The sequence below is a fragment of the Aythya marila genome, assembly GCF_965140915.1.
Source record: "Aythya marila genome assembly, chromosome: 4".
Taxonomy (NCBI): domain Eukaryota; kingdom Metazoa; phylum Chordata; class Aves; order Anseriformes; family Anatidae; genus Aythya; species Aythya marila.
This window is the reverse complement of record NC_139045.1, coordinates 74210701-74233370: the sequence shown is the minus strand read 5'-3', so window position 1 is coordinate 74233370 and position 22670 is coordinate 74210701. Positions and strand designations below refer to the sequence as shown.

Genomic DNA, 22670 nt, shown 5'->3' with positions numbered 1-22670 from the left:
AGCATGTGGCCTGCCATGCAGGATGTGTTTGTTTGAAACACCGGCATCATAAAGGTCACTCAAACCTTCTGCGTGGTTTCTTTTCTTGCTTTTATTTGTGCAAATGACAACGCTGTCTCGATGGTATTTTTAGGGGTATTTAAGGAAAGGATAACTTGTTTTTAACAGGGTGTGTTTTATTCTACCTCTCATGATATGACATGGTTGGTTATTTAAAACCTGTGATGTGTTCATGAGGTTTTCCACTTTTGATCTGTAACAACAAATGCTTCTTCCTCCCCTATCGGTACATCCAAATTCAAACGTGCTTTTCTACTCTTAGTCTAACAAAAGTCATGCAAATCTTTTGTCCTCATTAGTCCCTTTGGGCCTTTAGTGGAAACTGGACTCTTGTCTGAGAACATATTGCGACTGTGTGAAAAGTTTCACCTAATCATAATAATCAACCTCCTAATCATTCCGTTAACCCAAAATCCCACATTCTGGGTTGGTTTTGCATCTCCACTACCCCACAAAGAACTCGGAGTTACAGACGTGTTTGTGTCTCCTGGTAGTTTTACACCAGGAATCAATTTGAGTGATTGCTGTCCAAGTCTGGAAAATGCCTTGATGGTTCCACGGTTACCACAAAACTATACTGCAAGCATCTTCTGCTGTGCTGCTCTCTGCTTTGGCTGTCTTTGGGACTTTTGGTATATCCCATCGCCGTAGGGCCACAGTGGGAGGTTGTGTTCTTTTCACAGAATCTATAGAATGGTTTGGGTTGGAAGGGACCTTAAAGATCATCTGATTCCAACCCCCCTGCCACGGGCAGGGACACCTCCCACCAGACCAGGTAGGTGGCAAAATGACTTCTGTCAAATGCTTTCTGATCTCCTGATCAGAAAGATCTCCTGATACCTGATCTCTGGTGGTAATTTGGAAATGTTTAAGCTAGCAGCACTCAGAGTTAGGGCACATCTTCATTGCTGCAACCCAAAAAAAAATAGCCCCCAATCGCTTACTACGTCCCCAGCATAAGCCAGTCAGCTCAGCTCAGAAACACCACGAAATGCAGGTGAGATGGCTGAGAATAGCATGGAAAAGCTCATTAAAAAGCCTAATTAAAACTATAAAGTGAAAGTGAGCCATCAGTGCACTTCATTTCGGAGCCATGCAGTGGTTCCAGTGCTCCAGAAGGATTTCTCTGAAAGGGGGGGGAACTTGGAAGTGTCCACGTCTGCTAAAACATCCTCTGTTTCAGTCCCTTACTGTGGAAAGGGACTACGTGGTGTGGTGTGATCCCAGTCGCATGTTCCCTTCTGTGGCTTTTGAGGTTAATTCAAACCCTGAATTAACGAAATTGTGCTGCTCTTGACTCACAAACAAGCTGCCCGGAGATAACAGCAGGTGGAACAATAGGTTATGTCGGTGTCCCTTGGGATCTCCCACTAAAACTGGAAGGGCTTCCGAGGGATCACACAATAGGCTCTTGTTCTGCACGTTGCCCCGGTGGCTCTAATGGCTGGAACAGATTAGTCACAAAGTCTCAGTTCAGTGTTTAAGCACACGTATAGTTTTATATTAGTCACTTTTACTTGACGTCAGAGAAATTAAGCCTGTGCCGAAGCACCAAATTCAGAAGCGCTTCAACACCTGGCTTCCTATGCAGAAATCAGTTGTAGAACTGGGGCATCGCTTTCTTTTTACAAGTCTTATTACTTTTTTAATCTTGAGAGGATGCTTCATGCATAGGCTCTGCATTGCCCCCGTCTTCTGTTCTATTCCCAAAAACTATTGACTTGTTATCAAGAAGCAGAGCTAAGCTGCTAGTGGCAGTCTGCGAAACTTACAGAATTGAAAGAGCAATTGGCACTTTAAAAAATAAAATTGGATTTAGTCCTTTCTGTAGAATAATCTGTCTCACTGATATTACTGGCTGGAGGTAGCTCACCTCATGCTTCATTCTTAAGGGTGTTTGGAGTGAGATGCGGTCTCTTTTCTCCAGCCCTGCCTTGTGGGATTGCTTTAAAAGGGATTTTGCTCAGAGGCACCGAAAGGATTGAAGCCCCCTGCTCTGCCCTTCTGAAAGCTGAACATCTGCCTTCCGTTGGGGCCCCCTTAGTCAGCGGTGCACATGACACACCTGTGAGCTATCTCAGCACCTCGGAAAAGAAAAATAAGTGGGCAGAGGTTAAAGACATGACAGGGTATCATTGAGTGCTTCTGAATTATAGGCAGCAGATTAAAACACCAAGCTCTGTGGTCGCTGTTGGAAAGGGATAGAGAAGGACTCTGAGGCTTTATTCCTTCCTTTCCTTTTATTTTTTTCTCCAACAAAACTTATGCTTGCAAAATAAGGAAAAAAGTTCTCTTCATCTTAATCCTGGGAGCTCTTGCTTTGTTTCCAACCTCTTTGGAGACAGCAGTGGAAGCACACCTGAAGTTAAATGGATTTGGTAAAGCATGGACGTTATATATATTGCTCTCTGAAAGTGAAGCCTGTCTCTAAAACGTGGAGTGTGTGGTGGTGTCGTGCTGGCTTGGGACCTGATAATGTCATTATATTTCAGAGTGGCGGGGGAGTGGGTCCTGATTCCATCCCATCCTCTGCTCTCTTACTCACAGCAGGATCTGTAGTAGAAAGCTTCCAGTGAACTTGGTCTCTGAGGGTGAATATCTGGAAGCGAAGGTTTAAATCCTGGTTTTCTCATTTGGATGTGGCTTTGCACCCCCTGCCCTTTTAAAAGAAGATGTGACGAACCTTGGCAGTTCCCAGCTCTGAGAACTGAATTCCATGGACTGGTTCCAAGTCCATGTGTTCAGTCCATGGTATTCAGTTCTCTAGCTTGGCTGCATCAAACTTCACAACTGCTAAGTCTGTGTGTGGCTTTTTTTCTTTTTTTTTGCCTGGTTTCATTAACGAAAAAGGTTCATCTATTTCAGCCTCTTTAGTCTTTCAGTGTCCTTCCAGTGTGCTCTCAGGATCAGAAACAAATGTGTTTGTCATTTGTAGCATTCCATCCAGTAACGTAAATGTGGCTTTACGTGTACAGCTCCTAGGAGTGCCCTCCAGAACGCTAACTGAACCGTTTTCAGAAGTTTTATATTTCCCAAATTCCTCACAAACAACAGTGCATCCTTTGTCCGTACAAACAGCGGTGCTGCACAAAACAGATGAGTTTCTAAAACTTTTTGCAGACCAGAAAACAGGAACCAAGTAGCTCCAGATGAGTGCACCAGGTGTTTTCTGTGTAATTCTCTGGAGCTACAGAGAAGCGTAAAACCAGATGTGAGCCCTGGTGACTGGCTCCTGCCTGAGAAAGGCTGCAGCAAGCCTCTTTCAAAAGCAAAATGAGAATTTGCAGTTTCTGCATCTGCCTTCGTTCTCAGACACCATCACGCAGCTTATGCAGGAGTGGGCTAGCAGCGCACGCCCAGCTCTGACTGGTTTAACAATATCTTCATTAGCTTAGGAAGGTGATTATGCCGTTAATACACATGGCATTCATAAAACAAACTAAAGCATTTAACATTTAACCTCTCTGAAGTTCTGTGTACAGGCCAGCGATCATTTTAAAAGGGGTTTTGAAACATCTCTCAAACAAAAAGGGATCTTGCCAAAGCACACTGGGGGTTAGAGGTGGCAGTTGAGAAATTTGGGGGCAGGGAGAACAGAGGCTTAATGCGCCTGTGCTCACGTGTCCTGTAAGGGAACAAAAGGTTCAGGATGAGCCCTGGCAAATGTATTCGAGCCTTCGCTGAAGTGGGTCAGAGCATCCAGTCTTGCCACGGAGCAGACTGGTTTCAGTGATGTACCTTAAAGGTTTTTGCCACAGAGAAGTGCTCACTATGAAAAGTTAGAACGACAGGTCCTACTTTGTCCATTAAATGTGTTTTTATTCGAAAGGAAAAAGATATGCTAACCCTCGAGTTCATCAGCTGCACGTAACTCTTGTTTGTTTCCGTAGAAAACAAAGGTAATTCAGCTGGAGGACTTAGCTTCCCACTTGGGTTTAAGGACACAGGTAAGTACTGCCTTTCGGAGGGCAGTTATAAGCAATAACTTTAAAAGCATGAGAGAGAAAGTGGGTAATTAAGGATAACATCTCCGCAACTGCTGAAAATGCTTGGATTTTTGTGCAGGTCAGCAAAGCCAGCGCAGGAAATGTGGCCATTTGTCAGAGAACCATCAAGCCAGCAAGAGATTGCTGGCGTACCGGGATGTTAGTGAAAAGTGCTCGGTCTGCCTCTGGCACAGCTGCTTGTTGGCTAACGGAGCTTACAAATTTTTGCAAATCCAATAACAAAGCAATTTGGGGTATTGGGAATCAGGAGCAGAGGTAAAACAAGCTGAGATTCTGCCTGCATAACTGTACACGTTGTTATGTTTGCGTGCAGTCAGTAGATAGGAGCTGTTTTGCTCCACTTGGTTGTGTATTCTTGGAACATGTAAGAATTTGTAACTTGTGGTGCATTACTTAAGAACATGGACCCTCTCTGCACCACGTAGAGCCTGTCAAAGTGAGCTCATGGTGTGGATGCTCCAGCCCTGGAGGTGTTCAAGGCCAGGTTGGGTGAGGCCCTGAGCAACCTGATCCAGCGGGTAGCATCCCTTCCTATGGTAGCAAGTGGGTGAGAGAAGTAGAAACCAAGGTTATCCGAACTTAAATAGCAGTTTAACACGTAGTGGAACTGTGGGCTTGGAGTAACCAGAGAGTTAACCCAGCAATAAATTAAACAAAGTGCTCTTTGGCCTGGTAGAAGAGGTTTCCTGTGAAACAGAGCAGAAGAAAAAAAATAATAAAATAATTAAAAATTTTAAAAAAAAAGCTCTGGAATGTAATGAGTGTAGCCAGGTTCTGGAACTGGCATATTGCACTGGCACATACAGCCTTTCCCTGGGAAGATGTAATAGCCCCCCCCTTCCATGATACACCCAGGTAATTTACAGGTAAAAGCCTCTTTTGAGGGTAGAGAAGTTCTGTGAACACCCCAAGTTGCAGGGGTTCACATCATCCATCTAAGAGCAAACCATTTCTGACAAAGGGCTTACTGCATCCATCTGTGTGGAAACGCTGATGTGTGTCCTTCACTGGAGTGTTTAATGCTGAGGAATTAAGTGTAAGCAGCCTTCTCTAGTCTGTCTGAACGTGTGAAATGGTTTTTTTTTTGCCTTCCTCTTGACCAGTTTATTCCTTTTTCTCTCCTGAACAGGAAGCAATTAACAGAATCCAGGACCTGATGGCAGATGGCACTCTAACAGGTGACAGCTAAAACACAAGTGGGGGTGTATTTTAGCTGGTGAATAGGTGGTGCAGAAAATGCCTTTACTGTGGCTCTGTGAAATTTCTGCTTTAAACTTTGTTAGGGGGGTTACTGAGCACCCAGCTGCAAATCCTGTCCTCCAAAGTCGGACTTTTAAAGAATCATTTGGATGTTTTGGAGGTAGTTTGCACGCCTGTTTTAAAGATGAAGTGGCCAGTGCAGGGGTACGGCGTGCTGTGGGATAAGCAAACACTGCGGAGCTCTCCGAAGCTTAGAGCTGCAGGAAGTGAAGTGCTCGTTCCTAGCCACAGACCTACGCAATCAAAGTTGGAATGTAAGCAGGGGCTGAGCACGCAGGTAGCTCCTGTCTGAACAAGATGCTTTTATTGCTGGTCGGTCTGTTTCTTTCTGAGAATGAAGTAGTGGAGGTGCCAACGCAGACATTTACTGACCTGATAGTTGTTTCTCGCTGGGTGCTTGTGGAAACCCATTTAAATGACCTAAAAGTGATCTGAATTAAAACATAAGGACTTATACTGTGCTGGGTATGACTGTGGCATGCCAGTAAGTCTCCCTGCCTTACGTTTGATCCCATAATGTGTTAAGAACAGAGAGGTCTGTTCTCACTCTTGATGGAGCAACCAAAATACAGAAACTGAGCTTTCACAGGGTATGGTGGAAAGGCTGAGCTGGGCTCTGGAGGAGCTCTGAATCTCCTCCTGGGCCCTCCTGCTTTGCTTTTTTTCCTTCTGCCTGGAATGTCAGCACCAATGCAAGGTAACTGAAGTAGCTGCTGCGATACTCCCAGCCAGCCACGCACAGTGAAAAAAAAAATGCATCACTTGCTGAACCAAATTACTCTTACCCAGGCACTCAGGTATTGTCAGAGCCCCATTCAGAAGCCCAACAACAGAGATGGAAATAAAAGCCTGGCTGCTGGCGTGCTGTTCTGCCTGCCCTAGATATGAAATGCAGCCTCAGCACTTCAAACGGCCCTTCCAAAAAGAAGTAACTGATGTCTGTCGGGAAGTGAGAGGAGCCAAAGTGCTGACTTCGAGGTCCTTTCTTTTTCCCCCGTAGGTGTGATTGATGACAGAGGAAAGTTCATCTACATCACGCCAGAGGAGATGGCTGCCGTGGCTCGGTATATCAAGGAGAGGGGACGAGTCTCCATCGCCGAGCTGGTCCAAGCAAGCAATTCCCTGATCAACCTCCAGCCTGACAGCCAAGCTGTTGCTCCAACTGTGGCATGAAGCCATGACACGAGAAAATACAGAGGGAGTTTAACCTTTTAATAAATAAGCCACATAAATAAAAAGCAAGCAGGGACCCCTCTAGTCCATCTGCGGTGTTTGGAGGCAGGACGCTTTGTTTAAAGATCAGCTGCAAGACTTGACTGAAAATGAAAAAATTGAAAATTAGCTGCAAGACTTGATTGGAAATGTTGCTTTTGGTTCTTTAGAGCTGATGTAAAAATTGTACAGCAGAAGCTAGCAAAGAACTTGGGACTTAAACACTCACGTGACCTCAGGGATATCAGTAATTGGTACCTGCCTACTTTATCTTGGCAGTCACTGTGGTGTGACTGTACCCATACTTGTTGTTGTTTCCAAATTCTGATGTCTCAGATGTATTTTAAATACATTCGATAATATATTTGATGATATATTTGGCTCTGATTGCATTCTGGATTCTGCAGGCTGGCTTTGCTCTCACGTAGCCGTATAACTGCGGCAATGACAAACACAGCCTGGAACAGTAGGTCTGTGGGGATGAGGCTTGTGGATTTTGCCTTCTGCATCGAAGTTGGAAGGATATAGCAAAAAGAAAACACTGCACGTGCGTCTCTGTTCGTACTGAAATGCGAAAACCTTCTGCAGTGCTTTGTTTTTAAAACTTCTGGAGGTTATTTCAGAAAACCTTTGCTATGTCAATGTTTTGTTTGCTTTATACGATGTCAGAAGTTTACTTGCAGCCAAGCTGTGTTATTTTTCCGTAGCCAAGAGACAGAGACACCTCCAGGGAAAGGCTAACTCGCCGCATTTATTGTGCAGGACAATCCTAATGATACCAACCAGGTTCTGATGATTCATCCTCCGAAGTAAGAGCCAGCTCAGTGTGTCTGAAGGCCTCAGACACCCCCGCTCCGTGGCCTTTGTGTTTTGGATGTATAAAAATTCAGGCGGGATGAGTCACGCAATTAATGTTACAAGTAAACGATTATTAATATCTTAATTATAGCTGTCAGTGTATTTCCTGCATAAGAATATTTATTTTTTAATAGCCTAATTGATGCTTTGTTAATTCTCTTTTCTGTATTCAACAGAATCTCTGTGGATATGCGGTAATTGGGGAGGACAAGGGAGCTGGCTTTGTCGCTGCCAAACTTAGAGGTGAATTAAGTAGACTGAAAGCTGTGTTATCAGGGAGGTGAGATAGCAGTAGAACAATGGAAGGAAGCACATTTCCTGTGTAATCTCTGCACTGCTGCTCGATGTGGTGCTGTGCACACACTGATGTGAGAGATCGGTGTCACTACCGTGTTGTGCAGCGGTCACCAGCAGACATTACTTGATTGCAGGCTTGTGAAGCCTCTTCATTAACCAAAAATTTGATTTTGCCATGATTTTTCTTGTTCTGTCCTAAACTATTCTTGCAGTAAAATAAATGCCATTGAAAGAGTTGCAGAGATGAGAAGTTGTCTTGTTTTTAATGTGATAAAGGAGCCAACAGACTCGTGTGTGCCAGTGGAGGGCTGGAGGTTTTCCATTCAATCCCTGGGATTTCCAGAGGGCCCTCAGTCTGTGCAAGGGTAACAAATAGCACCGTGTTCACCGTGCACTGCGAGCTTGTTCTGCTGTGCTAGGACAGCTGCTTACCGAAAACAGCACGCAGGCTTTGTGTACACACCTCTGTGTCTTGGCTTGGACAAGATCCGCAGCTTCTAACACAAATAATCCAAACTAGGTCACAGGAGCCTCAAAAGTGCCCATTGCCTAAGCTGTTTGGAGCTTTGAAAGATTGCTTCCATACAAAGTGAAACATTTGAGGCAAGGAAGGTGGCAAGACCGAGCCTTTTCTTTTGGTTATGCATCACTGGCCACATTTTGTACATCTTTCTGCACAGGCTTTCTGGAGTGCTGCAGAGCCTGGGTCTGTGGGAGCTGTGGACAAGTAGAAGGGGTTTCTGCTGCGACCCAGCAGTCGTGGTCTGCCTTGGGAAGCAGAGCCACTGTCATTAATTTGTAACTGCTTTGGGTTTGGGTTGGTTTTCTACTAAAGGGAGTTCTGTTTTGTTGTTTTTTTTTTTGTTTGTTTGTTTTTGTTTTTGTTTTTTTCTGGGAATCCACCTATAGAATCCAAAGAAATGGCTGAAAACCTCAAATAGAAAACCTTGAATAGAATTACGTGGGGCCCTCCGTGCCAAAAATGATTTAATTGACACACAACTAATAATCCATCTGATAACTGGAAAACATATCTCCCATGATGAGAGCTACCCCCTAAAAGGAAGGTGTTTATCCTGCAGGTATGATCATAGAAGAGGCCCCCAGAAGTCGTGGCCGTGGCAGGAGGTGGCTTTGGTGCTCAGAACCAGCCCCGACCCCTCCTGCAGGGAGCTGCTGCTGCAGGAGAACCCGAGGGGGACTCATCCTGAGCGCTGCCTGACCCAGGCAGGGCGCTGATCCTGCCCACGTGCTTATGGAAAACTTTATGGGGTCAAGCACAGAAGCCAGCCACCACGCTCATCTGTGTCAGCGTGATCCCTTCTGTCGTGTCTGGCACGGCAGCAAAATGCTGTAATGGAGGGAAATCACAGCAAAAATAAAACGTGTGTGCTACCGACTCCCTTAGATTTGGGGTTTTCTGCTTGTAAGACCTCAACCGCTCTGGTTTCTGCCCTCTTGAAGTGCCTACCCTTTGAAAAATGGGAGCAGGTCCTGAAGGGTCTCAGCTCCCTATTTTCTCTTAATTTTTGCCCAGCGTTTATCTCTCTTTTTCCTCTCTGAACTAGCGCAAGGGCTCCAAGGTACTCTCCTTGTACTTGGAATGAATAATAATAATTAGCGGCTCATTTGAGCGAGCTTGTCCTCATTTTGCTATTCCACCTGAAGGCAAAGGCCAAAAAAATTAAATCCTTGTCTTCATTTCACACGAGGCGAGCTCTAACCGAGGAAAACTCCGGCTTCTTTCTCGTGCATCTGAGTGAAATAACAGCGCAGCTGCAGCAAGATGTGAAACATTTTCCTATCATAAACATTTAAAAAGCACCAAATGTCATCTTCCCAGGTTATTTATTCATGGGACGAGTTTGAGAGCCTGTCAGCCTCCTGGCTTTCAGCTTCTCTCTCTGACTACGGATACCGGGGACAGGTTCTGGGGTGTTTAGGGAGGCTTTTTGGGTATTTCCCTAAATTGCTGGTTTGTGTTGATCCTCTGAGGAAAGCGCTAAATATCACAAGGCAGTAATGAATCACGGAGCTGCAATTTTCCCTCCTGCACAGAAACAGCCACGTTCCGGCCGCTCAGATTTATGTTTTTAACCCCAGAAGCGACTTCGGAGCATCAGTGCCCATGGGGGGATTGATTGCAGGGATCCCCCCTCAGGCAGACTAAAAAGCTGACAGCCAGGGAAGTTTGGTGCCTGAAGCACCGTAAGGTTTGTGACTTCATTCTTTTCATCTTCTCTGATTAAAATGGGGTGAAAAAACTCCTTTTCCTGCCCTAAAGAGAAAGGAGCATTCACTGATCTCCACGGGTGCATCACAGCCCGTGCCCAGCCCAGACTCAGACTGGTTTTTGCCTCCTGCATCCTTCAGAAGGCTCCTTGCTCCCGGGCGGGTTTGGTGGTGAGACCGAGGAGCAGCTCCAGGTTTATTTGCCAGGTTTATCTGCGAACCCAGAACTGGGGCAGCTCCCTGTGAAGCTCTGGGCAGCATTTGGGGTGCCCCAGGAGCGAACAGCAACTCTCCTGGCACTTTTTCCCTTTATTTTGGTGCTGTGCTGGTTTGCACTGCCCGCTGCTTGTTCCACTGCCTGTTCCTCCTTCTGGTCTCCTCTCCCAGCGCAAGTCCTTCCCTTGGATCTGAAGGATTTCAGCCTTCAGCGACAGCTAAAACCAGGCTTTCAGGATTCAAAAAATCCCAAAATCAGCCATTTTAGGGTTCAGACATGGACAATCTTAAGAGTGGAGCCCCCTGGGCTGCAGACACCCCACACGTTGTGCTCCGAGACAGCTGCTATTTGCGGAAATTCGGGGGATAACCCATCCGTGATGCTGGAGCCAGGGTTTATGCGGGACCGGGGGAATTTAGGAACATTTGGGGGCAAAGGAACGAAGCGGTGGTGGCAGCCAGAGGCACGGCCACCCCCTGCGGGAGCAGAGGACGGACACAGCAGGGCTCGGACAGCCACAACCCAACCTTGGGGCACCCGCAGCGTAGCAGCCTGATGGGCTGAGCTGCTTCTCCCTACAAATCTGCATCCCCGGGGCTACAAATCTCCCTACAAATGTGCAGCCCTGCAAATCCCCGTGGAGGTGGGAGGAAGGCTGCGGGCATGGGGTGAGCGCTGCTGAAACGACTGCAGGAGGAGCTGCTGCCTTTGCTGACGCCGAGCCAGCAGCGAGGATGCTCCAAGCCTTTCTCATCTGCTTTGGTGTAAAATCAGCCCGGAAAGGGGGCCGAGGGGACACCGCACCTCCTGGGGACCTTTTTTTTGGCAGTGATGATGACCCAGCACGGCCAGGGGCATCACATCCCCCTGCTTAAAGGTGTTCGATGCTGCCCTGACCTTGGCCATTGGCAAGCCCTGTCAGGCCCCCTGTCTGTGCTCAAAAGTCCTTTTCAATTTATTTTTTTTTCCAAAAAAAATACTTTTTTTTTTTTTTAAAGTCCTCTGGGTGGTGGGGGTAAGCCCACATCTTCAACCCGCTCTCCTCAGTGGTGTTCGCAGCTGCTGCATCCTTCTCCTGATGGAGAGCGGGGGCTCTGCAGAGAAAGAGAAACCACCTCGTGGGCCGTGAGGACCTTCAGATGTCTGTCAGCTGGCTCCTGTGACACTGCAGGTCCCTTCCCTGGAGGGATTACGGCTGCTTTTTCTTTGGAAGAAAAGAAACTGACCTGGTGCAAAACACCGAGGCAGCCTCTGCCTTCGGGATGGAGGAGCCAGGATCTGAAGCCTGAAGTCTTCACGGCCCTGTAGTGCCCCTGGGGGCACTCCCCCGGTCTCCTGGCTCACTCACCCCTTCCCCAGAGGTGCTTCATGGCTTTGTTTTTTATCCCCTTCCCTCATTTTCCCTATTATTATTTGCGTGACCAGCAGAAAGGACCCGCACTGAGCCCGTTCACATCTGCAGCCACCCCGGAGAACCGCTGCTCCCCAGCAAACCGAGACATCTGGGGAAAGCACAAAGCTGGGATACAAAGCGAGCAGAAAGCACCGGCAATATTTGGTGTCCTGGGCTAGAAGGTTGCTTATGCAAGGCAAAGTAATAAGTAATATTCCATGGTTCTGTCCAAAACAGCGTCAGGAATGACTTGGGGGCTGAGCTTAGTTTGTAAACTCTGAGGAGCTGCGTGAGGAGCTCAGCTGCTTCCCACAACAAGGGCCTGTTCTTGAAATCCCAGAGCCCATCTCCAGCAAGGACAACGAGCTCCATCCCTGGCAGACCCCAGGAAGAGGGCTTCACCACCTCCCTGAGCTCCTCAAACCTTCTTCCCAAGCCCAGACACCGATTTCGGACACGAGAAAGATGAGACCATGAGGGAGGCCGAAAGGGATGGAGGGAGGGCTTGGGAGAAAGCAAGAGCTTTTGTAGGATAATAGATAATAAAATAAAATAAAATGGATGAGAATAAAAAGATTATCCATCCCTTTGCCCCCAAAATATCAAAATATTTTTGTTTCATTCTAAGCTTTAGGTTTGAAAATGCTAAAACTTCCTTTAAGCTTTAAAACTTTGTTTTGAACTTTAGGTTTTGAACTGGGCGATGCTGTCGGGCAAAGCCTCGTAGCCTCACGTTTCTTTTAGGACAACAGTTGTGGCTTTCAATCTAAATTGTTTTTGTTTTTGTTTTTTTTTTTCTGGGAAACCTCCTCCTGAGATGCCCACAGCAGGGGAGGCGAGGCGGAGGGGCCGGGGCAGCCACAGCTCCTCGGGGCGGCCTGGGCAGGGCCTCACCGCCCTCACAGTGACAAATTTCTCCCTAATGCCTAACCTAAATCTGCCTTTTTTCAGTTTAAAACCATTCCCCTTGCCCTATCACTACACAGAGCCCCTCCCCAGCTCTCCTGCAGCCCCTTCAGGCCCTGTCGGGCGCTGTGAGGCCTCCCCGAGGCCTTCTCTGCCCCATGCCCAACACCCTCAGGAGAAAACACCCAGCCCTGCTCACCCAGCACCATCACTTTGGGGCCTTTTCCTTGGCTTTTATAGGATTTGATGGCCTTATTTCCTGCTCTTTCCCTTGAGGAAAGGCCTCAAATGCCTCCTCCTGGCCCCCTGGGCATGGCCAGGTGAGCCCCCACAGGAGGTACTGGGGGGAACAAGGCGTCCCCTCCTCCAGCAGCAGCAGGAGGAGAAGCTGGGGAAGTGGAAACCTTCTTCACAGCCTCATCTAAAAGCATTTTTTATTTTTTTGTCAGCCTTGCTTTAACGAAAAGCCGAAACTTCACGCAGCAAGCAAGCGCCTCATCCCGAAGAATTATTTTTTTTCTTGTGGAAAACCCCCCCACTCGCCACCAAAGCCGTTTCTGCACATTTTCCAGCACACACCAAAGGGGGAATTAAGGGATAAAATGCCACACCACACTGGTTTTCTGCCCCCAGGGCTCTGCCATGACCACACGTGGCCATAAATCCCCCCACCCCTATGTGCTGGGTTCCCTCGTGCCAGCCCTCCTGCAGGTGTGGGATCTGTAGGAAGCGAGACCCCCAAACCTGAAGGCAACAAAACCCCCATCTCTCAGCCCTTATTCATTTATAATTAACCACTTTAACGAGAGGGAGGGATCTCAGAGCCCATGGGGATGCCCAGCCCGAGGGGGTCGGAGGTGCTGCCCTGGATTTCCAGGCCGATCTCTCCTCACCCCTCTCCTGTTTCCAGGGCAGCGATCCCGATTTAATCCGGATGCTTGCTGGCCAAACCCACCAGCGCCATGATGCAACACGGCTTGCACAAACTTTTCCAGATGGGGAAATTAATCTTTTCAATAGAAACAGAGGGGAAAAAAAAATAAAAATAAAAAGCAGTGAGCACAGAGGGCAGGTCGGGATGTCCTGGAGTGGATCTCGGTGAGACGGGCTGCAGCACACGCTGTGCTGGCTGCTGCTGGTGAAATTTGCTGCTGGCTCCGGCTGTGTCCTGCTGCCTGGCTCCAGCCCTACAGAAAACGGTGCTGGTGCTGCCCCAAGCCCTGGGGATGGTCTCTGGGATGTTCCTGAGCCCCCTCCTGCTGCAGATCCAGGGGCTGTCGCCTAGGAGGAGAGGGTGAGGAGCCACCAGGGAGGTCCTCACTTCTGGGCACCAGAGCAGGGAATATCCTAAGAGAATTTTATCCAAAAAAAAAAAAAGGTTTCAAATCAAAATTCAGCAGCTAGATAGGTGAGGCGGTGTGTCCTGTGGATGAATTAAGGGAGACCGGTGGCCTATTCATCCTACAGGACCATCCCAAGGACCACCAGCTAATGGCCCTTCCAGCACAGCGCCCCTGGGAGCAGCTGTGTCCTCCTGAAGTTTTGGGATCCGTGTAAACCATTTGCAATATCCTGCAGCAACAGTTCCCTGCTTTAACTGTAGATGTGATGAGGAGCAGCTTTTTTTCCTCCCTGCCCTGCTCGGTGGTTCTGGGTGTCCGGATGCAGGGGCCACCGAAGAGCTTTCCCTTACCCACCCCTAATTCTGCAGCCCCCTTCAAACCCCGCTCCGTCCTCCTCCATCAGGACCCGTCACGTATCTTCCAGCCTTCCTCACCTTCCCCTTCATCTTCCTCCAGCTCCTTAACGAGACCTGATGAGGGCGAGCCAAAAGCCACCCGTGCCTTACCCTGGGACACGTCGCCGGCTGGCTGATCCCTTACGTAACCCGTGACACTGTTTGCTTTCCCTTTGCTGACTTTTGTGAGTGTGATTCCCCCGTTTGCTGCTCCTAAAGCTGCTTATCCCCGCGCTAAACCCCCAGCTTAGTCCTGAGAGCCTCGCTGAGCCGCCTCCTTCGCTCCCTTACAAGAAGCCTCCTCCTCCTCCCAGCAGCTTGGGAGGACTTGGATGGTCTGGCACCCCATTTCCACGCCCAGCACCCCATTTCCACGCCCAGCACCCCATTTCCATGCCCATAACCCCATCTCCATGCCCATAAACCCCATTTCCACACCCAGCACCCCATTTCCATGCCCATAACCCCATCCCCATTCCCACCATCCCACCCCACAAGCGCTCCCACCCATTCCAACGCAGAAAGGATTTTTCTTTCCCCTCTTGCTTGTCCCAGGTTCGACGTTTTTCTGGCTTCCCCCACATGCAGCAGTTCTGATTTGGGATCTGCTGCACAAGAGCTGGCCAGGTGGCCTCTTAAAGGGTTGCCCAAGGTCTTGCTCATCCTCACAGACACCAGCACGCAAAACCCCAAAGGGGCTTAAAAGTCTCTTTTACTCCTCATAGGGGCACAGCCAGGAGCTGACATGGGATATTTTGGTGCTGCAAACCTCACTGCAGCCTCCCCAGCCCCATTTCCGACCCTTTTTCCCCCAAGACCGGTCTCACAGCGGTGCCTCAGCTCGGAGGCAGCTTTTTCCCTTTGTGATGCTAAACACCTAGGGAGGGATAATCAAATTACATCCACACCATTACGCCAACAAGGACGCCAAGCATCCCATGGAGAGCTGGCCCCTGGCACTCCCAGCACGGTCTCGAGGCGACCCCATAGGGCTTGTGGGCGATGTGAGCACCCAAATTCTTGAGGGAAAACCCAGACGGAGCCCTCAGGATCCCCAGGAGAGGCCCGTGGAGGTGCCACGTATTGCCTCACCCCAGCTGAGCTGAACCCTGCATCTCCCCTTCCCCAGAACACACATTTACGTCCTCCCTAACCCTATTTACACCCTCCCTAACCCTATTTACATCCCCTCTAACCCTCTTCACACCCTCTCTAACCCTATTCACGCCCCTTTGTCCATCCAGCCCTGGGCTGGACAATTCCCTGACACCTTTGGCACTTGCGGTCAGCAGCACCTTGCGACGTGGAGCCCCAGGATTTTGGGACAGGGAATGAAGTGCTCCTTCCCCCAACACCTATCCCAAATTGTGTCCCTCCATCCCACTGCAGCCGATGGGGGCGGCGAGTAGGAAACAGACGCTTCCCCGGATGAATCAGCAGCACCTCTGGGCACTGACGGGGCTGGCCGTAACATTTTCCCCTCCATCCCATGACATTTTCCCCTCCATCCCATGACATTTTCCCCATCCCGTAACATTTTCCCCTCTGTCCCATGCCCACAAGCCCCAGGAAGGCAGCAGGGTTGCTTGGCAGAGGAGCAGAAGGGAGAGGAAGCAGGGGAAATGTGAAGTGCTGCCGTCGGAAACTAGGTCACGTCCCTTGCCCCGTGTCTTCTCGATAAAGGGGTGAGAAATCAGGTCTGGCTTCTGCAGCCGGTGCTTTCAGGCCCTGCCCCGAATTTGGGTTCAGGGGGGATATCTGGAGGCTGCCCTCTTTCTCCTCCTGGCTCCAGGTTTTGAGGTGGAGGGTTCAGAGCCACACAGCATGGAGCTCAGGGTCCTGCAGGGCTGGGTTGTAGGGAGCTGAGCAGAATGGGAGGCTGGGGGTGGAGGAATTGAGGATGGGGATGGAGAAATGGGGGCTGGGGATGGAGAAATGGGGGCTGGGGATGGAGAAATTGGGGATGGAGATGGAGAAATGGGGCTGGGGATGGAGAAATGGGGCTGGGGATGGAGAAGAGGAAGTTGGGGATGAAGAAAGGGCTGGAGATGGAGAAATGGGGGTTGGGGATGGAGAAATGGGGGCTGGGGACGGAGAATTTGAGGCTGGGGATGATAAAGGGGAGGCTGGGAATGGAGAAGAAGAGGCCAGGATTGAGAAGGGAAGTCTGGGGATGGAGAAGGAGAGGCTGGGGGTAAAGAACTGGAGGCTGGGGATGACAAAGGAGAGGCTGGGCATGGAGAAAGGGAGGCTGAGGACGGAGAAGAAGAGCCTGGGGGTGCCAGCTGGGTCACCTTTCCCCCTCAGCTGCTGGCTACGTCTCCCCCAACCCACCACCCAAACCTACAACCCCCATCCCAGGGTCGATCTTCACCAGCAGGCACCCGAAATTACCTTCCTCACCCTGCCACCCTCCTCCTCCATCGCTCCCAACGCCTCGGGGACCCCTCTGGGCAGCCTCACCCCACACCGGAGGGCTGGGTGCGGGCAGCGGGGTGCCCACCATGGCCCCACTGTGGGAGCAGCCCCCAAGGGCGATGCCGGCCGCAGGAAGGGGGAGCCTTGGCGGGGGGCTGCCCTCTCCCCACGCGGCACGGTCAAGTGTCTCTCCACATCAGCATCATCCCTGCTCGGCGAAGGGATCGGCCACAAGCAGACAGGACCGGAGGCAGGAGAAGCGGCGCGGAGAGCGTCCCTTCCCCCACCGCCCCCGAAATCCAGACCTTTCCCGGCGAGCGAAGGGAAAGGCATGGAGGAGGGGGGGGAAGGAAAGATTTTGGTGGCCGAAATTCAGCCTGGGGGTTAGCCGGTCCCATCCTGGGGGTGTCGTTTCCTTGTTTTCCCTCTAAAAGGATCGGGAAATCAGCTGTGAAGTCACGGGGTCTTGCCCAAAAGGGAAAAGGGATTTGCTCATCCCCTGCACGACCTTCTGCTAAAAAAAAAAAGAGGGAGCTGGGGCATTTTGGGGAGGTGTCCACAAACGGAGAGGTTTGGGTGCCCGGCTCCAGGCTGTGCCACCCCAAGGACCCCTTGGCCAACGGGGCCCGAATACATCCCCCAACCCTCCCCAGCAGGAGGGGGGCAGCAGGCAGAGGGGGCAGACCCCACACACAGGGCTCGGTGTGCGCCTCGTTAGCAGTCACATCGAGATAAAGCAAGTCATTTTCTCCAGCCTCGCCGCAACGAGGCCAGCATGTAGCATTCGAATTATCCAATTACCGCAAATTCCCATTAATAACGCAATTAGGATCGTTACGGGCAGACTTCCTCCCATCTCCCCTTTCCTCCGCCGCTCTCCTTGCCCCTCCAGCAGCCACGGCGAGCCCCCAGCACCCCGTATTTCTGGTGTCATTGTCACACCTCGCCGTGCCAACACATCTTTGGGGTCGGTGCATTAGGACACGCAGCTTTCTGCCAGACCTTTGCCATCTGGAGGAACGTTTTTAGGGCGAAACCACCCAGTGGCTCCTTTCTTTCTCCTTTCCTTCTCCCTTTAATTATTACCAGCAGCGTTCCTTTAACGATTGGCACCGAATCTGTTGGGTTTTTGGTGTTAGTGCCCACCCGTTTTCTCATTATCATCACCCAAATGTGCTGCGTGCCCTCGCCAACCCTACCCAGGAGCCCCAGGCCAGGCTGGGAGGAAGAGCAGGAAGATTTTGGGGAGGAGAAAACCCCGCGTGCGGCGTCAGCTCGTGGCAAGGAGAGAGTTTTTTGAGCTTGTCGCTAGGAAGCATATGGCTGCCACCGAGCTCCGGGGCTTATTTAGGATTTAGTGCCCATTTGATCTATTTTAATCCAGACTTTGGGCTCATCGCATAATGAGATCCCCCCAGAAAAGCCATGTTTCGGCGCCTCCCGGGCAGCCAAAATGTGCCGAGCACCTTCCTCGAGGCCAGGAGGGGCCGAGCACCCGGTCCCCATCGCTGCCCACGAGAAATAGGGTCCTGGTTTTCCCATCCTCGGGGTGATGCTGGGATCGCTGAGAGATGCTTGGAGCGCTGAGGTGGATGGGGAAGGTGGCTGTGATCTCTGACATCCATTTTTCTTCTGCGTTCGGGAAACATCCCAATATTTGTTGGGTTTTTGTGCCCTATTGAGGTGGGAATTGCAGCATGGGGCCGGGCACAGCGAATTTCCCTGCCACGTCTTCCCCTCTCCCCACCTCACACCGTACTGGAGCTCTCCGTGAATCCTTCTGATTGTGGGGCTCTCACACCTCCTGACGTTTAATTAATGGGATTAATGGGTTTGGGGGTTGCGGGGCTAGGAACCTTGACAAGGAACAAGCTGCAGGGCACGGGGGGAGGATGGAAAACCCATTCCCATCACGGTAACGAGGTGGGGAACCCCTCTGGCCACCGTGTGTCCCTCCTGGCGTCCCTCCCTCCATCCCAGCTGGTGAATCCCATTGCAAAAGACCCCACAACAAGTCAGGGAAAACATTTTCCAGGTTGGGTTGCCCCCTCTGGCCAAGGTCAGCCGAGGTGATGCTGCGAGGGGGGTCCTGCTGGATCAATCCCCCTTCTCCTGGGGCCCCGGAGGAGCTGCTGCACGGCTGCTGAGAGCGGACCCCTTCCCCCTCGCCGCCCCCAGCCGTGGCACGTGCAGCTCATCAGCGAAAAGCCTGGTGTGGGCAGGCAGCCCACGGTTGTTTCTCTAAATAAACCTTCCCCTCCCTGGCTGACTCTCCATCTCCCTCTGCAGCGGGATGGATTTCTCCCTCGAGTTCACGGCAGGGCCTGGGCGTCTCCTGGAGCTTGCTCGGCACCCGTAACACATCTCAGAGCCTCTGGCAGCAGAAATAATTCCTATTTCCAGCACGAATATTGCCCCAAACCCTTATAACATGGGATCACCCACCTCAGAGCATCCCTCACCCCGGTGTTTCTGCACTCCGGTGCTTCTGGAACCCACGGGATCCATGGAAATGCCCCCAACCCATGACTTCCAGGCATGGTTCCTCTCCCAAAACTTGCAGCCAGCCCCCCAAAAAACCCTAAAGCATCACCCCTGCAGGTCTGAGCAGCCGGGCGATGCCGGGGGACCTCATTTGCAAGGAGCTCTCCGCGCGGCGATCCCGGTGCCGGCAGCATTACAGCAATTTGCCGCCTGACCCCAGCTCGAAAATGAAATCTCTCATGCTTGACTTGACCTGCTGGCCGAATCATCATTATGTGGGGAACGCTTTATTATTTTTTTATTTTTTTTTCCTCTTTCCACCGTTTAAAAACAAGAACGAGGGGGAGGGAGGGAGGGAGGGAGCACGAGGCAGGGGGAGGCACGCTGCCTGGCCGTCTCCTCCTCTCACGTGTTTTCTGCTGCTGGAGCACCCGAAAATGCTCCGAGGAGGGGGCTGCAGGGTGGGAAGCTTTCCACGGGATCCTGATGTCTGTCTGTCTGTCCCTTGCCTGTTGTCCATGCTATTTTTTACAGTCCTTTTCACCAAAATTATGTAGTTTCATGAATTCAAGGGTCAGGTTCAGACCCGCTGAGGCGTTAGCGAGAGGACCAGCACTGGGAACATCGACGAGGCTCTGCCAGGACGGGATGGATCGAGGACTGAGAGAGAGCCCGACCCTGCAAGAAAACATCTGCAAAAGCTTTTAGGGAGCCCCCATCACCCAGATTGAGCTCAAGTCGTCCCAAACATTTTCCAAGGGAGAGGGACGGAGAAATCCCGACGGATTTCCCGAGAGCCCTTTGTTCACCCAGGGTTTCTGGCGCAGCTGGGGATGTCAGCGGTTATTTATGGGCTGGTTCTTTTTTAGCCTGCTGTGATCAATACGTGTGACCCCTCGCACAATCCAATACCGGATCAGCAGGCAAGGCAGGAGGGTAAAGATTTTCCTCCCTGAGGCCATAACGCCGTGCACGGGGCTGTCCTTCGAGGAGTGGAAGAAGCCCCTGTGCTGCCTGTTTCCACCAGGCCACCTCTCCATGATTTAATATTTCCTGGGGTTTAATGACCCCAACCAAATCAACTACTAAAAATATGGAAGTTTGGAATGAAGGGGGAGAAGCAAAATCCACCTGGAGCATATCTGGCACTGCCCGTGCTGCTGAAGCTCCTGGTGGCCCGGCCTTGGGGTTAGGGCATCTCTCACCTCCAGCAATGAAAGGGAAGGTCTCATCTTCCTTTTCCGAGGTGAGACGCTTTTTCTGGGTCCATTTGGGGTGATTTAATCCCCGTCAGAGACCATTTTGCATGCTGAAGGTGGCCATCCTATCCAATCCTTCTCAAGAACTGGTGAAATTGGGAACCAGGTCCCAAACCCACCGCTCCCCTGCACGCACACCCCCTGCAGTGCCCAGGATTTCTTTTTTTTTCTTCTCTCAGGGATCCCCTGACCCAGATGGCACAGCCAGAGCAGCGGATGGCCATGTCACAAGAAAACCTCCCCGCTATTTATACGGCCTCTGACCTTCAGCTGTTGCTACACCGCGCTCGGATCCTAAAACATCCTGGGGGTTTGCTGCTGAAAGGTGCCCAGGTTCGTTATTTTATCAGGGGGGGTCGTTAACGTGCCTCTGGGCTGAGCCTCGTCACAGTGGGGCTCACAGATTACATATTTTTTTGTCTGCCCGGATCACAGCTCCTGGGGTTAGAGCTGGTGCTTGAAAACACAGATGGGCTCGCTTTAAAGACTGGGAGAGAATCCAATCGCAAGCCGTCCAGCTGGTGAAACACCCTCGCTGCTGAAAACTGGGGGAACTTTGGGAATGCAGGCAGAGACATCTTCCCATCAGAGCCTTTTCCCAGCTGTGCTGACCGGCTCTGAACCCCCAGAGAAGTCCTCATGGCACAATCATCCTGCGACCCACTCCCCTCTCACCCTCCTCTTGCACACGCCAGACCCAGCTCCGTCCATCTCTGGCCCTAAACCAGGTTTCTCGGGCATTTTCCTGAACTTCCTCGCATTTTTCTCCTCTTCCTTCAAGCCGTGGGCACGCGGGCAGGATGCGGGATTGCCCCTTGGTGGGGCTGAGGCTCTTTTGCTGATTTCTCCACCACAAAGCAAATTGCAATGAATTTTGTGCAGGCAGATGTCGGAGGAGCTGCCTGCCACCACCTAGGCACGACCTGCCTGCTTTGCCCCAGATATGTGAAAATTTGTGAATAACCTGGGAGAATCACCTGGTCACAGCAGAATTTGAGTGGGGATGAACCTAAACCTGGCCCCAAACCAGAGATGGATGCTCCCTGCTTCAGCCGAGCCTCGGGGTGGCGTTTCCACTGAAAAATAAAGTGTTTCCAGTCCCTGGAGGACTGGAAGGAGCCCAAGGCGGTTGCCTGGGCTGCCTGTAAACTCTGGCCCTGAGCACACGAGGTCCTTTCTTAACGCAATTTGTGTCTAAGGTCACCCCCTGGGTGAGCAGGCAGCGAGGGGCTGGAGGGATCAGCTCGTTTCAAAAGGGGCATAGCTAAAAAAAAAATGGTGATTTCCCCCAAAAACCTTTCTGTGGCAAAGAGCCAGAGGTTCCCACCTAGCTGAAGGACCCAAACCTTGCTCTGGTGAGTTTGGGGTGAGGTTAGGAGAGCAGAGCTCTCCTTTTTCCAGCTTGTCTGTGTCCAGCTCACGTGGGCTGATGCCATAATTGCAGGAGGAAACAGAGGGTGTCTGCTCGCCACCAAGGATCTCCACCAAACTACCCCACAGTGATGCCCACAGAAACCCTGTGTTATTTATTTTGATGTGTATCAGGGTCTACAGGCTACTTGGGCTGCAGAAACCTAGTATCTCAGTGATACCTCCTCAGGGAGGAACCCAGCCCCAAGGAGAAGCCACTCTGCATCCATCCTTGCCCCTTTGAATACTGAAAAATGGAGTAGGCAGCCTGCAAGCAGCCCTCGATACCCAAGCCTTCGTTATGCTTAACGAGGGCAGCCTCCCACCCGTTTCAGCAGGAGCCCTTTCCCCGAGGAAGCCGAGGGTCCCTCACACCGAGGGTCCCTGCTCCTTCCCCGCTGGACGCGGGCCAAAAGGTGGTGAAAGCTGCCAAAAAAAAAAAAAAAAAAAAAAAGAAATAATAATAATAATAAAAAAAAAAACCAGCTCTGCCTGTGGGTTGGCGTGATGGATGGCAGAGCTCAGCCAGGAGCTGCTTCGTTTGGGTGAAAGACGCTGTGTGGGAAGCGGCCTGAGGTATGGGGGAGCCAGCCTCGCTCCGTGCCCGTGGCTTTGGAGAAAATGAGATTCTGGGAGCCACAAAGGGGGGTGGAGGGCAGGGGAAATCTGCTTTTTGTGGGGATGAGGGCAGCAGGGATGCTTCTGGGGAAGTTTGGGACTTTTTCCACCTGGGAAGCCAAAGGGTTGTGGCAGATCTTGTACCCGAAGATGTCCGGGTGCTCTCCATCATCCCCCAAAGATCTCCACTTCTTCCCAAACTCCAACCAAGAGCTGAAGCCATCAGCACGCCCCTTGTGTCCCCCCCTCCCCGGGTCCTCGGAGAGACCTCTTTGGTCTTGAGCGTGTTGAGCACGCCATG

At 51.0% G+C, this 22670-nt stretch overlaps 1 protein-coding gene across 2 annotated transcripts in view; it reads left to right on the top strand.

The window, feature by feature from the left end:
* DDRGK1 (DDRGK domain containing 1) overlaps window positions 1-7934 on the top strand; it is a 36665-nt gene extending 28731 nt beyond the window's left edge. Inside the window, exons 7-9 of one of the 2 annotated variants that reach the window (XM_082759382.1) lie at window positions 3951-4007; window positions 5197-5245; window positions 6328-7934. In XM_082759382.1, the coding sequence (XP_082615508.1) occupies window positions 3951-4007; window positions 5197-5245; window positions 6328-6500 (279 nt within the window). In that variant the 3' untranslated portion in view covers window positions 6501-7934. The remainder of the gene's footprint in view (window positions 1-3950; window positions 4008-5196; window positions 5246-6327) is intronic. The other variant, XM_082759383.1, reaches the window with a different exon arrangement.
* Window positions 7935-22670: the final 14736 nt, after the last annotated feature.